The 13,359-nt window shown below is 38.1% G+C and overlaps 1 protein-coding gene across 2 annotated transcripts in view; it reads left to right on the top strand.

The window, feature by feature from the left end:
- heatr1 (HEAT repeat containing 1) overlaps positions 1 to 13,359 on the top strand; it is a 39,928-nt gene that overhangs the window by 3,848 nt on the left and 22,721 nt on the right. Inside the window, exons 4-16 of one of the 2 annotated variants that reach the window (XM_059324194.1) lie at positions 1,469 to 1,610; positions 1,714 to 1,815; positions 2,422 to 2,562; positions 3,344 to 3,555; positions 3,691 to 3,824; positions 4,686 to 4,773; positions 5,884 to 5,985; positions 7,271 to 7,388; positions 7,477 to 7,584; positions 10,360 to 10,458; positions 10,566 to 10,654; positions 11,801 to 12,000; positions 13,122 to 13,243. In XM_059324194.1, coding sequence (XP_059180177.1) covers positions 1,469 to 1,610; positions 1,714 to 1,815; positions 2,422 to 2,562; positions 3,344 to 3,555; positions 3,691 to 3,824; positions 4,686 to 4,773; positions 5,884 to 5,985; positions 7,271 to 7,388; positions 7,477 to 7,584; positions 10,360 to 10,458; positions 10,566 to 10,654; positions 11,801 to 12,000; positions 13,122 to 13,243 — 1,657 coding nt within the window. Of the gene's footprint in view, positions 1 to 1,468; positions 1,611 to 1,713; positions 1,816 to 2,421; positions 2,563 to 3,343; positions 3,556 to 3,690; positions 3,825 to 4,685; positions 4,774 to 5,883; positions 5,986 to 7,270; positions 7,389 to 7,476; positions 7,585 to 10,356; positions 10,459 to 10,565; positions 10,655 to 11,800; positions 12,001 to 13,121; positions 13,244 to 13,359 lie in introns of both variants that reach the window. The other variant, XM_059324193.1, reaches the window with a different exon arrangement.

The raw sequence follows: 13,359 nt of genomic DNA, 5'->3' as shown, positions 1-13,359 counted from the left end.
CAACTGGACAGGAAATGGGAAAAATGGACCCTATACAGGACTATAAACGCTGATACTGGACTGGAATAATAATTGAAAGATAAACTATTCTAAAAGATTGTAAGAATAGTGTGCACTCCCAAGGCAGCTTTGTGTTTGGTTTGCTTGTATTTGTTTTAACCCATTTAGGCCTAAAACGCCTGGAAAAAATGTCTGTAAAACCTCTGGAATATTTTAAAATAACCCCCTAAAACCTGAAATTTTTCTGGATATTCAACAGAAGCGTCAGCGCTTCCTACTAAATAATCGATTTTTCAGCCTCTGTAGCAGATAGAAATGAAATTCAAAAAGTATTTGAGAGCTTATAGCTGTTATATCTTTTTTTTTTTCAACATTTTTATTCCACGATTTTGTAACCCATTTTATTTATCACCCAATCTGTCCTACGTCATGATCTTGGGGGCGCTACCTCGTCCCTGTCGGCCTGGGGAGAGCCCTGAACTGTCACATGCTTCCTCCGATACATGCAGAGTTAGCAGGCCGCTTCTTGACACCTGACAGGGAGATTCCCCGGTCGGACGTAGCGCGTGGGAGGATCACGTTATTCCCAACGGTTCCTCTCCCCCCATCAGGCGCCCCGACCAACCAGAGGGAGGCACTATAGCGACCAGGATCAATGCATGTTTTTGTGAGAGAGAGGTCCCTGTAAGGGGATCCTCGGGGGACACGGGGAGAACATGCAAACTCCACACAGAAAGGCCCTTTTGCCTTCTAGCTGTGAGCCGAGAGCGCTACCAACTGCGCCACCGTGCCCCCTCATAGCTGTTATATCTGAGCTCCTCCACTATAGTCGTCTTCCGCCATGATTTCAGTTCTGGAAAAGTCCCATGTTGCATTGCGACACTCCCACGTGTATTCTGATACATTTCATTGGCCAAGATACGGAAAGTAGGTGGAAAATACTACAAAACAACGTATCCGCTTTCCCGGCTTTAACCCCTTAACGCCTGCTGTCGCAAATATGCGACAAACCGTTTGACTCAGTCAACCAGCCGAGATAGCGTCTGCATTCCCCCAATGCCGGTTGAATACCTGCTGTTGCAGGTTTATATAAATAAACGAGGGTGAATAAATAAAACATTGTTTTTTCACTGTTATATTACTGTGTTATTGTTATCCTATTATTGACCATTATGCCTGCTGTCGCAAATTTGCAACATACCAAAATTTCTATTTATTTTTTGTGCAAAAGTGAAATTAATAATCTCAACATTATTTACCATCTACTTAAAGGCAAAAACACACATAAAACATTTTTTTATATACAGCTATATAAATTCAGGCGTTAAGGGGTTAATGGTAGAATAACGCAACAGCGCCCCCGGTTTTAATGGTAGAAATGCGGTAATGCTTTCCCGGCTTAAATGGGTTAATAGTTGCAAAAAATGATCAATAAAAACTTAAGTGGCTGTGTCTCATTGTGTTGCAGCTTCCACATCCAGCTGTATAACAGCGACAGCCTGTTGGCGTGCGCGCTGCCGTACCACGACACCAACGTGTTCGTCAGAGTCCTGCAGCTCCTCAAGATCAAAGACGCCACGAGCCGCTGGAACTGGCTGCACGGCCTGCAGGTCCCGCCCTCAACACTTATACAATATGTATATATATAAATGTACAATATGTCATTATTAAATGAAGTGCTCCCTGTGAACGTGTCGTTGCTGTTTCACGTAGAAACCCGGCGTGCCGCTGTCCAGAGCAACACTGATCACTCACTGCTACACAGACCTGAGCTTCATGGACTTCATCTGCACCATGGTCACCAAGTCCATCCAGGTAGCGACAGAGAGCCATTACACTTTTTTTTAATTAATATATTATTACAATTATTATTTAATATCGTAATCATATATCATACCATTTATGAATGAATTTGTTTAGGATTTTACTTCTTTGTTTTCATTCTGTCTCCCTCTTTGCACATTCCTCTCGTCACCATTATTTATCTGTGAATATATGCCAAACTGAAAAACTCAATAATTGAATAACATTACGTTAATCAATTTATAATCAATTAATAAAATGTGGCATTTTTTCCCCCCTAATTTTTTCACCCTTTTAAATAATTATTGACTTTCCTATGTAATTCTCCTGTGATTTATTTATTTTTTTGCTTTGAATATTAATTTATTCTTGCAACTATTATTTTATGATTTATTTGTATTCAACCAAGGCCGTCCATGTAATGTCAGCATATTGTGATTTTTGTTCTTCCTTTTTTATGTGCAGTAAAATCTATTTTGTTTGAGTAGAAGTACAAAGTAGCATATAAAGGAAATACTAAAAGAGAAGTACACAAGTACCTCAACATTGTATTTATTTCTTCTTCTTCTTCTTCTTCTTCTTCTTCTTCTTCTTCTTCTTCTTCTTCTTCTTCTTCAGGCGTACTCAGCACACTCTGGAAGTTGCTCTCAGCTGCGAGTCATCTTCTCCTTCTACGCCTCCACCATCGTCCCCGCTCTGGACGCGGTGGACAAAGTTTCTGACGCCATCATTTCCAAGCTGCTGCCGTACGTTCAGAAGGTACGTGTCATGTTTCAGATTTGCAGCCAGCGAACAAACAGGAATGTAACAGATTACTTTATTTATGGTAATCCAAACTAACTAAACTGAATGTCTTTGGGTTTTGGACAAAAAAAACATTTAAAGACATCACCTTGGACTAAGAGACCCTGCGACAATCACTTTTCTCTATTTTCAGACATTTTATTGATCAATCTACTAAATTATACATTTAATTTGTATTGCGCTTTTCAAGACACCCAAAGATGCTTAACAGGCAATAACATGTACATAAACATACATATGACTTCAGATGGAGAAGCGGCGAACAAACAGCGGCGGTGTAGCGGCTCGGTACTCTCTCTGGCGTTGTTGTTGTTAATTTATGGTGAGACGAGACGAAGGCGACCATCTCATTTGTCATCCAGCCGTTTATTTCGGACACTGGCACAGGAATTAATTGTACAGTCAGTCAGGTTTTTGCTCTCTCACACACACATGCACATCAGGGAGCCACGAAGGTCCGACTGTTGCTGCCCCCCCGGGGTCCACGACCCTAAACCACAGGGGCGCTGCGTTTAATTACTATGGGACAAACAAGTGTGAGTGTTGAGAGATGAGTTTTTATACGGCAAGTGGAATCAAATTTCTTATTAACTCCGTTACACCGGCGTTAAAATGTCTCATGTTCAGACATTTAATATGAAGAGTTTTGTCAGAAAACACGTTTAAAGTTTCTCGTAACTCTGGAGTGTCTGGATATTAGTAACAATGCTCTGCTGTGATGACGCCACCCCCGCAGGGTCTGAAGTCGCCGCTGACGGACTACAAAGCCGCCACCTACATGATCGTGTGCCAGCTGGCGGTGAAGGTGGTGATGGAGGCGAGTCTGGTCGACACGCTTGCCGCTCACGTCAGCAAGTCTCTGCTCAAAGAGCCCGTGCTGGCCAAGGAGGGGCTGGGCTGCCTCGTCGTGCTGCTGCAGAACCAGAAGGAGGGCGCCGCTGGGCCTCGGTAGGACCGCCGCGCACCTGCAGAGGGCGTCAGACACGCCCGCCTGCTCTCACCTGACTCCATCACCAAGTCTGTCTGTGGCGTTTGTTTGACGCCGCTCTTCTCACCTGTGTCTTCCCGTGTGTTCGCCCTCAGAGCCTTCAGCCGGCTGAGCTCGATGCCGGCGCTGGCGTCCACGCTGCAGCCGATGGCGGCGGCTCACGATGTCAGTCCTCTGCTGCGCTACCTGCTGCCTCACCTGGTCCACGCAGCGTTCACCTGCAGCTCAGGTGAGAACTGGAACCACGTCGTCACCCTGTTAAAATAATCGCCGAACTCATTTCAACTTCATCTTTTACATGCCAAACTACCCTGGAGAAGCTGCAGATTTAATGTTTTCTTGATTGTTACAAAGTGTACGCTCTACATCGTCACACTGTTAAAATCATCGCCTAACTCATTTTTCCAAGTTTTGCATGAAACACAAAAAACTTCCCCAAAAGTGTAAAACATGACATTTATTGATCATTTCACTCAAAAAGGATGTAACAAAGGATGGCTATTGGCATAGTAATAACACTGTGTGTAAATTATGTAACTTAAGAGAAATAAATGACTTAAGCAATTTTTTGAACATGCCTTTGTGACTCAAGCAAGATATGGTGACACTTTATTTTGAAGGTGTCTACATAAGAGTCACACAAGCCTGTCAGAAACATGACATGACAAGTGTCATGAGCACTAATGTTACTTCAAAGTGTCATTAATGTTCATGACACATCCCATGTCATGTTTATGACACGCTCATGTCACTCTTATGTAGACACCTTCAAAATAAAGTGTTACCATATCTTGCTTAAGTCACAAAGGCATGTTCAAAAATTTGCCTAAGTCACATTTTATTTTGTCTTAGGCATAATAAATCTGCTTAAGTCACACACTTGACATAGGCCATTATCTTAAAGGGGTAAAATCACATGATCTGATCAACTGAGGATGTAGGTGATTTTACCAGAGGTGGCCGGTGTCATGAGGAGATGATTTAGGCACAAAAAAAAATGACTTAGGCGATTATTTTAACAGTGTGACGACATGTAGAATAATTTTTATGATTACAACATCGAGACACACTGACTTGTTCTCCGTGTCAGGTGAGACGCAGACGGACGAGCTGGCCGTGTTGGAGTCCATCCTGCAGAACGTTCCTCTGACCAGAGGCCTCGACCAAACTGTGGCTCGGTAAACTCTCCAACACATTTAAACTTTTCACTCTTTCTCAAAGCTGCTTCATCTCATGACTTCATTTAACGCTCAAGAAACTGTTAATATCTCAAAGATACATAAATTCAGATTAAACTTTATGATCCGTAGCGAAGTTATTGTGCCCTTATGACTACTTATTGTTTTTTGTTGTTGTTGTTGTTGTTTTTATATTACTGTTAACTCTTTACTTTTAGTTTTTGAATCGTCTCGATAATCTTAATTTTTTTAAATATTTAGTTTGATCTAATTTTTATATAGAATGAATCATATTTATTTAGATGCTTTTTTAAAAATGTATAATTTTTAATATTATTAATCTTTTTTCTCCTATTTTTTTGATCATTTTATGATGAAGATCACTACGATTTATTATATATTTTAGGACAAATACCTATTTTTGGAACGTCATGCATTTATTGAACTTTATTAGTTGAAAGAAATTCTTGCATAATTTAGATTACATTTACAAAAACGGTTTATTTTTTAACAGTAGATGAAAAAAAACCTTAATTGTGATTTAACTGAAAAAACAAAAGGGAAAAAAGTAATAAAAAAAGTTAAATATAATATAAATAAGTATACACTTAAAAAGAATGTAAAAAAAAGCAAATAGGATCAGCTATATATAAAAAGTAGATCAAACAAAACATTGAAAAATAACAAAGATTATCAATATAAAATAAATAAAATGTATTTATTTATATAAAATAAGTAAAAAATATATATTTTAAATCCATTAAAAATAAATAAAATAGAAATAAAAAAAATAATTGTTGAAAAAAAAACGTAAACTGAGATATCACTTTGTCAAAGTTGTCAGGTTTTTTTTAGTGCATTTAATCGGGCATTCATTTGTTTATCAATTGTATTTATGACATTTTTTTTCCTAACCAGCTGCTGTCTTCCATATTTAACCCTTTTGTGTTAAGAAGTTTAGAAACATTTATTTTTCTGTGACAAAAAGTCAGCTTCTAAAGTGAAAAAGTGCCTTTAATGCTTATTCACAGCACTGTGTTTGTAAAGATAGTTTCACCTGAACAGGAAGTCGTCTCCTCTGTGTGTGTCTCTCTCGTGTTCCTCCTGCAGGTTTCTGCTCGACGAGTATCTCAGTCAGACCGAACTCTCGGCTGAAAACATGGCGGCCCTCGACCGCCGCCTTCTCCCTCTGGTTCGACTGTTGGAGTCCAGGTGAGGAGAACACCGTCACACAGAAAACACAGCAGTCCAAAGAGTAAACGCCGTCCTGTACAAGCAGCTGGTGTTAGCATCAGCTGTGTGTGTGTGTGTGTGTGTGTGTGTGTTAGGGTTGTAACGATTATAAGATTTTCAACTCCACACCGATACTCAGGAAAATATTCGATACTCGATACCATTTTCGATACCACCAGGATAAAAACAAAGACCCCAAAATTTAACAGAAATATTTTTATTAACAAGAAAAATGCAACATGCAAAAATGAACAGAACCACAGGTTAAATATTTATAATAAAAAACAGTTGTGCAAAAAGAAACTGCAACTATGATAACAAGCTTCAGGTCTGAGGTAGTGCAAAAAATAAATAAATACAATAAACAATAACAATTAGAACAATATTTTGAGGTTGTATGCTGTGCACAATATTAGGCAAGCTTGATAAAAAAACAAAACAATAACTGTGTTCCTTCCTTGGCTATGCTTTACACACAACAATAAACTAAATGACACTAGCCAAACCAGTTAACATGAACATTACACTGTTGAAATGCTTATGCTGTATTCTCAGCAGCTGCACCTGTTACAAAAAAAAGTCTGAAACTGAAAAGTGCACAGAATCATTCAATCACACAGTGTTCAGAAAGTGCATTGTCCTCTATTCTGCACTCTAGCTTCTGGGGACTTGGCATCATATTTTCGTTGTTGGTCAAACACAGACGCTAGAGTCTGCTGTGTGTGTTGCTGTTTGGTTGCAGGTCGACTTTTCTCTGCTTCATTCTGGTACTTCAAGAGAGAAAATAACACTTTTCAGTCACCAACATTTATGTAAACTTATTAACCCTATGCTTATGTATACTGACACTGTCAATTAACGCAATATGGGCATACTACGTGCCTGATTTATTTATTTACGTTGTTTATAATCATTAACGTGACGTCAGCCTTTAATTGCTAGCTGCGGCTAATGGCTAATAATAACACGGCCAACATTAATGCGGGCCACCGGACACGATAACATCAGTAATAGGTACGTTTGAAACGAAAGACACTAACCTGTCGAAACCATAGACTGTATAAAATAACTATAAATAATCGAAACTCGCTGTAAAGGGTGTAGGTGTATCGATACTTTTGAAAATGAGCATCGTATACGGATACAACGTTTTACTATCAATACTTTTTGGAGTATTGATACTTTTGACAACCCTACTGTGTGTGTGTGTGTGTGTGTGTGTGTGTGTGTGTGTGTGTGTGTGTGTGTGTGCGCGCTCCCTCAGGTACTGTGGCGCTCTGGACGGCGTCCTCGCAAGCCATGTGACCGACATCAGCAGCAGCGAGCAGAAACGTCTCTTCCACCAGTTCCTGTCTTTGTCCATGAGCAGCGGAAAATTCCAGGTGAACTAATAATAAGAGTTATTCGTAAATTATTAAATAATGTTTGATACGTTCCGAATAAATATTATGTACGTTTATGTATATTCAGATAATGGGCGACTCGGACACGTCGCTGCTGCTCAGTCTGAAACACCCGCAGCCTTCGGTCAGAGTCTCGGCCGTCGAGCACCTGATGGCCGTCATCACCTCCACACAGGTACGGCAGCAGAGTTCACTTCCTGTTTCCAGCTGCAGTAAAGGAAAGGAACACGCCACCAAATACCCACCGCCGTTGTTTTACATGTACAGACCCCGTCCACAGCCGCTCTCCTGTTTCAAGCTTCACCTCCCTGGAGAAAACACTTTTTTTTCAAACTCACATAGGTATAAAACTTCATTGTATTCTAGATTAAGTTTAGGCTTTATTTAGTCAGAAAACTATTTCTTTGGTTGATCTCTTTCAAACTGCTGATATTATACATTTTAACTAGGGCAGGGACTTTAACGCGTTAATTAAGATGAATTAATTACACAAAAATTAACGCGTAAAAAAATTGACACATTTTAATCACACTTATTTTTGCACCGCGGAACGTTTCTCACTGGATGAGTTTCAGGAGGACCGATTATACTGGAGCACCAACTAGCGTTCATGAGTTCAGACAACAACAAACCACAGTGAACATGAAGGAAGAAGCTGATGAGACGCTTTGGTTTGCCCCATGGATGATGGGACATTTAGTTACTAAAAACCAACGGATGGAAGCGTCGATAAGAGCATGGTTGTGTTGCTATGCAACAAGGAATTCGCATATCACCGCAGCACATCGAGCCTCAAGTATCACCTCAATGCTAAACATATAGCAGCTAGCGCCTAGTGTGGTAGCTAGCGTGGATTGTGTTTTACTTAAAAAACCAAAGTATTCTAGTTTACAGAAGGTCTACCTACCTATAGGCTACCTGAATTTATGAAATGTACTATATTTCTAAATATGCTATTGCTACTCTTAATGGCAAAAATTGCATTGATCTGTTGGACTTGAACAAAAATGAACAATATTTTTGTTGCTTAAGCTTATGTATTCAGTCACTGTTCTCAGGTCAAATATTTATATGCGATTAAAATGCGATTAATTTCGATTAATTAATTACAAAGCCTCTAATTAATTAGATTAATTTTAATGCATTAAGATCTAAATCCTCCTTGGAAAACTCCCTCTAAAACTTCAGCATTGTCTCAAAACAACCTCCTGACACCTGGAAAACTGCACAAAATGTCGACATTTCCTAAATAATCTATTTCTTATAAAATCATCAAGTCATATTATTTAGAGACATGAAATAATTTCCCAGCTTGGGATAAATAAAGTATATCTATCTATCTATCTATCTATCTATCTATCTATCTATAAAAAAACATTTAAAAGCTCAAACCCTTGACTTTAACTGTAAATCTTTGCCTTTACCCTAAAGTACATTAACACTTTTTTAAAACCTCAAACAACAACAAAAAATATCAAAATGTATTACACTTGTGGCACAGACAGAAAAAAGGCATCAGCAATATTTTAAATAAAACAAACTATAGAAGTAGTTTGTTCACAGTGTAGCAGTTAGTCTCTGTCATCATTCTACTGTAACTACACATGTTGACAAGCCGGTCTGTGGGCACATTATAATTTGGGTCATCGTCAGATTTATTGACAATAATGCTAAACTCTAGTAAGTCAATAAGTAAGTAAAGTTTATTTATAAAGCACTTTTCACAGATAAAATCACAAAGTGCTTTACAGAAGATAAAAAGAAAGAAACAAGATAAGAAAAATACAATTTGAACACAGTTAAAACACAATTAAAACACAATGAAACATAAAAATTCTAAAATAATATGTACAGTGCATGGTGGTCATCCAAATGGCTGTCTAAAAAGATATGTGGTCTTAGGGTGATTTTTAAAAGAGTCCACAGAAATAGCAGACCGTAGATCGCGAAGTTGGTGATGTTGGTTTGATGCTTGTTCTGTTTGTTGTTAATTTTTTAAATAAAACAAAGCACTATAGAGGTTTACTTGAAATAATAAGGAAAATAAAAACAGTTATGAAAAGTTATGTAGATGCTTGATTATATTAGAGAGTAAAGACAAGCTTTGCGAAGAAAAAAATAATAATTGAAAGGACAAAAAAAAAAGCAAGATGCAATAGAACAACTGTTTAAAATCCTCCTCCTGTAAAACAATATTGGTTAAGCATTTCAATGTGATGGCTGCATTTGGTGCTGAATTCTTATGCATTAGTATTTCTTAAGCAGGTGTCAAGTAACCTGGAACATGTTTCACACTGCACGTGACTTGGCTGTAGCGTGAATAAAATGTCAGTCAAAAGATTTTTCTTTACTTTAATCCAGGGGTCTCAAAGTCAAATTACCTAAAAAGTAAATTACTTAAAAAAGACACAAAATTATTTTAAAAAGACACAAAATTATTAAAAAAGACACACAATTATTAAAAAAAGACACAAAATTACACAAAAAAAAGTAATTAAAGGATCCTTCCACACACAACACGGTAAAGTGCCATTTATATAAAACTCACATTAATCTTTCATATCAAGGTGGGGGCCACAAAATATCGTCACGAGGGCCGCAATCAGCCCATGGGCCGCGAGTTTGACACCCATGCGTTAATCCATGTAAACGGGGCTCAAGTTGTTGCCTACATCGTGACTCACTGAATGTTATCCATTCCGTTTACATCCCCCAAAGCATTATGGGAACTGTAGTACCACAACATGCAACAAGATTATCATCCAAAATAGAAATGAGACAAAGAATATTATTAATGATTACAAAATTCATTAGTATTAGCCTTTTTCATGTTAATTTCACTGTTTTGCATCACTATTAAAATATATAGAATCATGTTCAATAAAGGTCCACTTTCAAGCCTCTTCTTCTTTTAACATTCATTTAATATGTTTTTTGTTCCTCTCAGCAGCTGCAGAGTTTTGACGAAGGCTTCCTGAAAGACGCCGTCATGGACCGGCTGAACGATGACGTGCCGGAGGTCGTGGCCGCCGCTCTCAAAGTCCTGGAGGTCAGTGAGATGGTGGATGTAGTCGAGATGTGCATGAGGCGAAGCTGCAGCGCCACCTGCAGGTCGCTCAGCACGGCACTCACTGCTGCTCACTGTCTTGTGTTCAGGTGCTGCTGGATGTTTTGGACCCCGAGGACTCCGTGTCGGGTTTACTGTCACTGCTGCACAGAGTGGAACCGTCCACGGCTGAGAAGTGGTCAGTGAGCTACACGCACACATTATTTTTTCTCAAATGTTATTTTTCTTATTAATTATTAATTTCAATTTTAATTTTTATTAAAATCATTTATTCATTACATTTTTTTTCTCTTTAGATTTTTCCTAATTTTATGTTTCACATTTAAAGTAGGGCAGAGACTCGATTAAAAAATTAATCTAATTAATTAGAGGCTTTGTAATTAATTAATCGAAATTAATCGCATTTTAATCGCATATAAATATTTGACCTGAGAACAGTGAGAAGTAATTTTTTATACTATTGAATAATGACTGAATACATAAGCTTAAGCAGCAAAAATATTGTTTATTTTTGTTCACGTCCAACAGACCAGTGCAATTTTTGCCATTAAGTGTAGCAATAGCATATTTAGAAATATAGTACATTTCATAAATTCAGGTAGCCTATAGGTAGGTAGACCTTCTGTAAACTACAATACTTTGGTTTTTTAAGTAAAACACAATCCACGCTAGCTACCACACTAGCCGCTAGCTGCTATATGTTTTGCATTGAGGTGATACTTGAGGCTTAATTAACGTGTTAAAGTCCCGGCCCTAATTTAAAGGCCTTTTATCAGAAAGAGTGTCTTATCATGTGTTGATGGATATAAATATATAAATGAGGACACTGAGGATGCATGTAATGGAGATGTAACTTTAGCTGTTTATTTGATTAGATGTTGCCCAGTTTGTGTTGTAACATATGACTTAATCTTATCATATCTCCATATTTTCACCATATCATAAATAAAAGAAAATATCAGAAACGTTATCAGCAGTTTTGTGTTTAAAATTAAACATTGTGTGTAGTGAGAAATTTAAAATAACTAAAAATAAAATAATATTAATAATAAATGCGTGTTCAGGATTCTTGCTTTCGGCTCGTTTTAATCACTTATTTTCATTTAAATACTTTTGTTTTATAATTTAGATCTGAATAAAAAAAATCTGCATCTTTTCATTAATATTACACCTTTCTTGTTTGATTATATCAGGAGTTGGTAGTTATTGTTAATGCACGATTATTATTATTATTTCTACTTCCCCAAAAAGATTCTATTATTGCAGGTTAAAATTTGCCTTCATGTGTCGTCAGTAACTCTGAGCTCGGTGTCGTCTCCTGCAGGCTGCCCGTGCTGACAGAGGCGGTGCGTTTACTGTCCGACCCCCGGCTGGGAAAGGGCGACGGCGAGCTGCTGCAGAGGGCGGCCTGGAAGCTGCTGCCCTTCCTGGTGATCACCTCCTCAGCCCAGCTCCGCCTCGCCGCCTGCATCGCCCGATCCTCCTTCATCGCCCAACACCCGCTCACCCTCAACTGGGCTCAAGGTTAACGACTTCAATGACCTTTAACCCTCTGAACCCCAACATGCAGTTTCAGCTCATATCTTACTCACTGTGGCCATTTTTTTCACTGCAATACCTAAAATCTTAATGAAATAAAGTCCTGCAGCGCCATTGGAACCAGCACAATCATGGCTAGAAGTGGGAGCCACTCAAACATGTCTTTTGTGTAGAATAACTGTCATAATGACATAAATCATAAAAAACTTTTCCAAGTGTCATGAATGTTGGAAAAAAAAGTTTGCTCCACATATTCTACATATTGAACTATTTCCATGTTTCCAGCCTCTCCTGTCCTCTCCTCTCTGCTCTGTGTAAACAGATTTTCACAGACTGTTCGTCTCAGCAGAATCAATCATGTTTTCACAGTGTCGCTGAGGAGCAGAATTTAATGTTTAAACAGGAACCTTTTAGTGCAAACGCTTTATTTTTGGACACTTTTTAAACGGAGCATGTAGAATAAAGAGATTTTGACACAAGTCTCACAATTTTAAGCTTTGTTTGTTACTCTTCTAATGAAAACGCTCAGAACTGATCATCCGTAAGAGCCATCGGAAAGTTAAAACTCTGACTATATTGTCTGTTTTTACAGTTTCTTTCCACAATAATCAGTGGATTTTGGGCGATATTTTTTTGTAAAAAAAAAACAACATAATTTTTTGGGGTTCAGAGGGTTAATTAGAACTCTAATTCCCCCCCGAAAATTTGATGCAGTGTCAAAAACAGAAAAAACTGTATATATTTACAAAACACTGAAGTTTATCAGTTTTATTATTTATTGAAAGTAGTGGTCACACATGATTTATTAATCACTGTAAAAATTTGGGTTGTAAATAATGAGTGCTGGAATATTTCAGGAACGATAATATCAAAACGTTCAATGTTCATGTATTAATTATCCATTATGCAATATAAGATTTGCCTGTTTTAATACCAAACTTTAATAGACGTTTTTTCCGTGTTTTCCTTTTTCAAGATAATCCAAGAACATTAGCTGTGAACAGTTTTATATGGTTTGTTTATTCTAAACAAGTTGTGTTTTATTTTGGCGGTTCTGTGTGGGACTGTTTCTTCATCCTGAACCTGTATTTACTGTGTCCTCACAGAGTTGGAGGCGATGATGAAGAGGAGCTCTGAATCCGACTTTGTAGGTTTGGCCAATGAGCATCTCGTCTCCACGCTGACCAGGAACCTGGCGAACATGGAGCACTTTTCAAAACGGGACGCTGTGAGTGTTTGTTTACATCTCCAAGTAACACGGTCGAGTCAGAGAAAGTCAATCTGTTCTCATTTTATTTTCTCATTTTTGAGTTAGAAGAAGCAAAGCAGATTTATTCTGACCAG

This window comes from Centropristis striata, chromosome 21 (genome assembly GCF_030273125.1).
Source record: "Centropristis striata isolate RG_2023a ecotype Rhode Island chromosome 21, C.striata_1.0, whole genome shotgun sequence".
NCBI classification, from domain to species: Eukaryota; Metazoa; Chordata; class Actinopteri; order Perciformes; family Serranidae; genus Centropristis; species Centropristis striata.
This window is presented reverse-complemented; position numbering and strand designations above follow the sequence as displayed.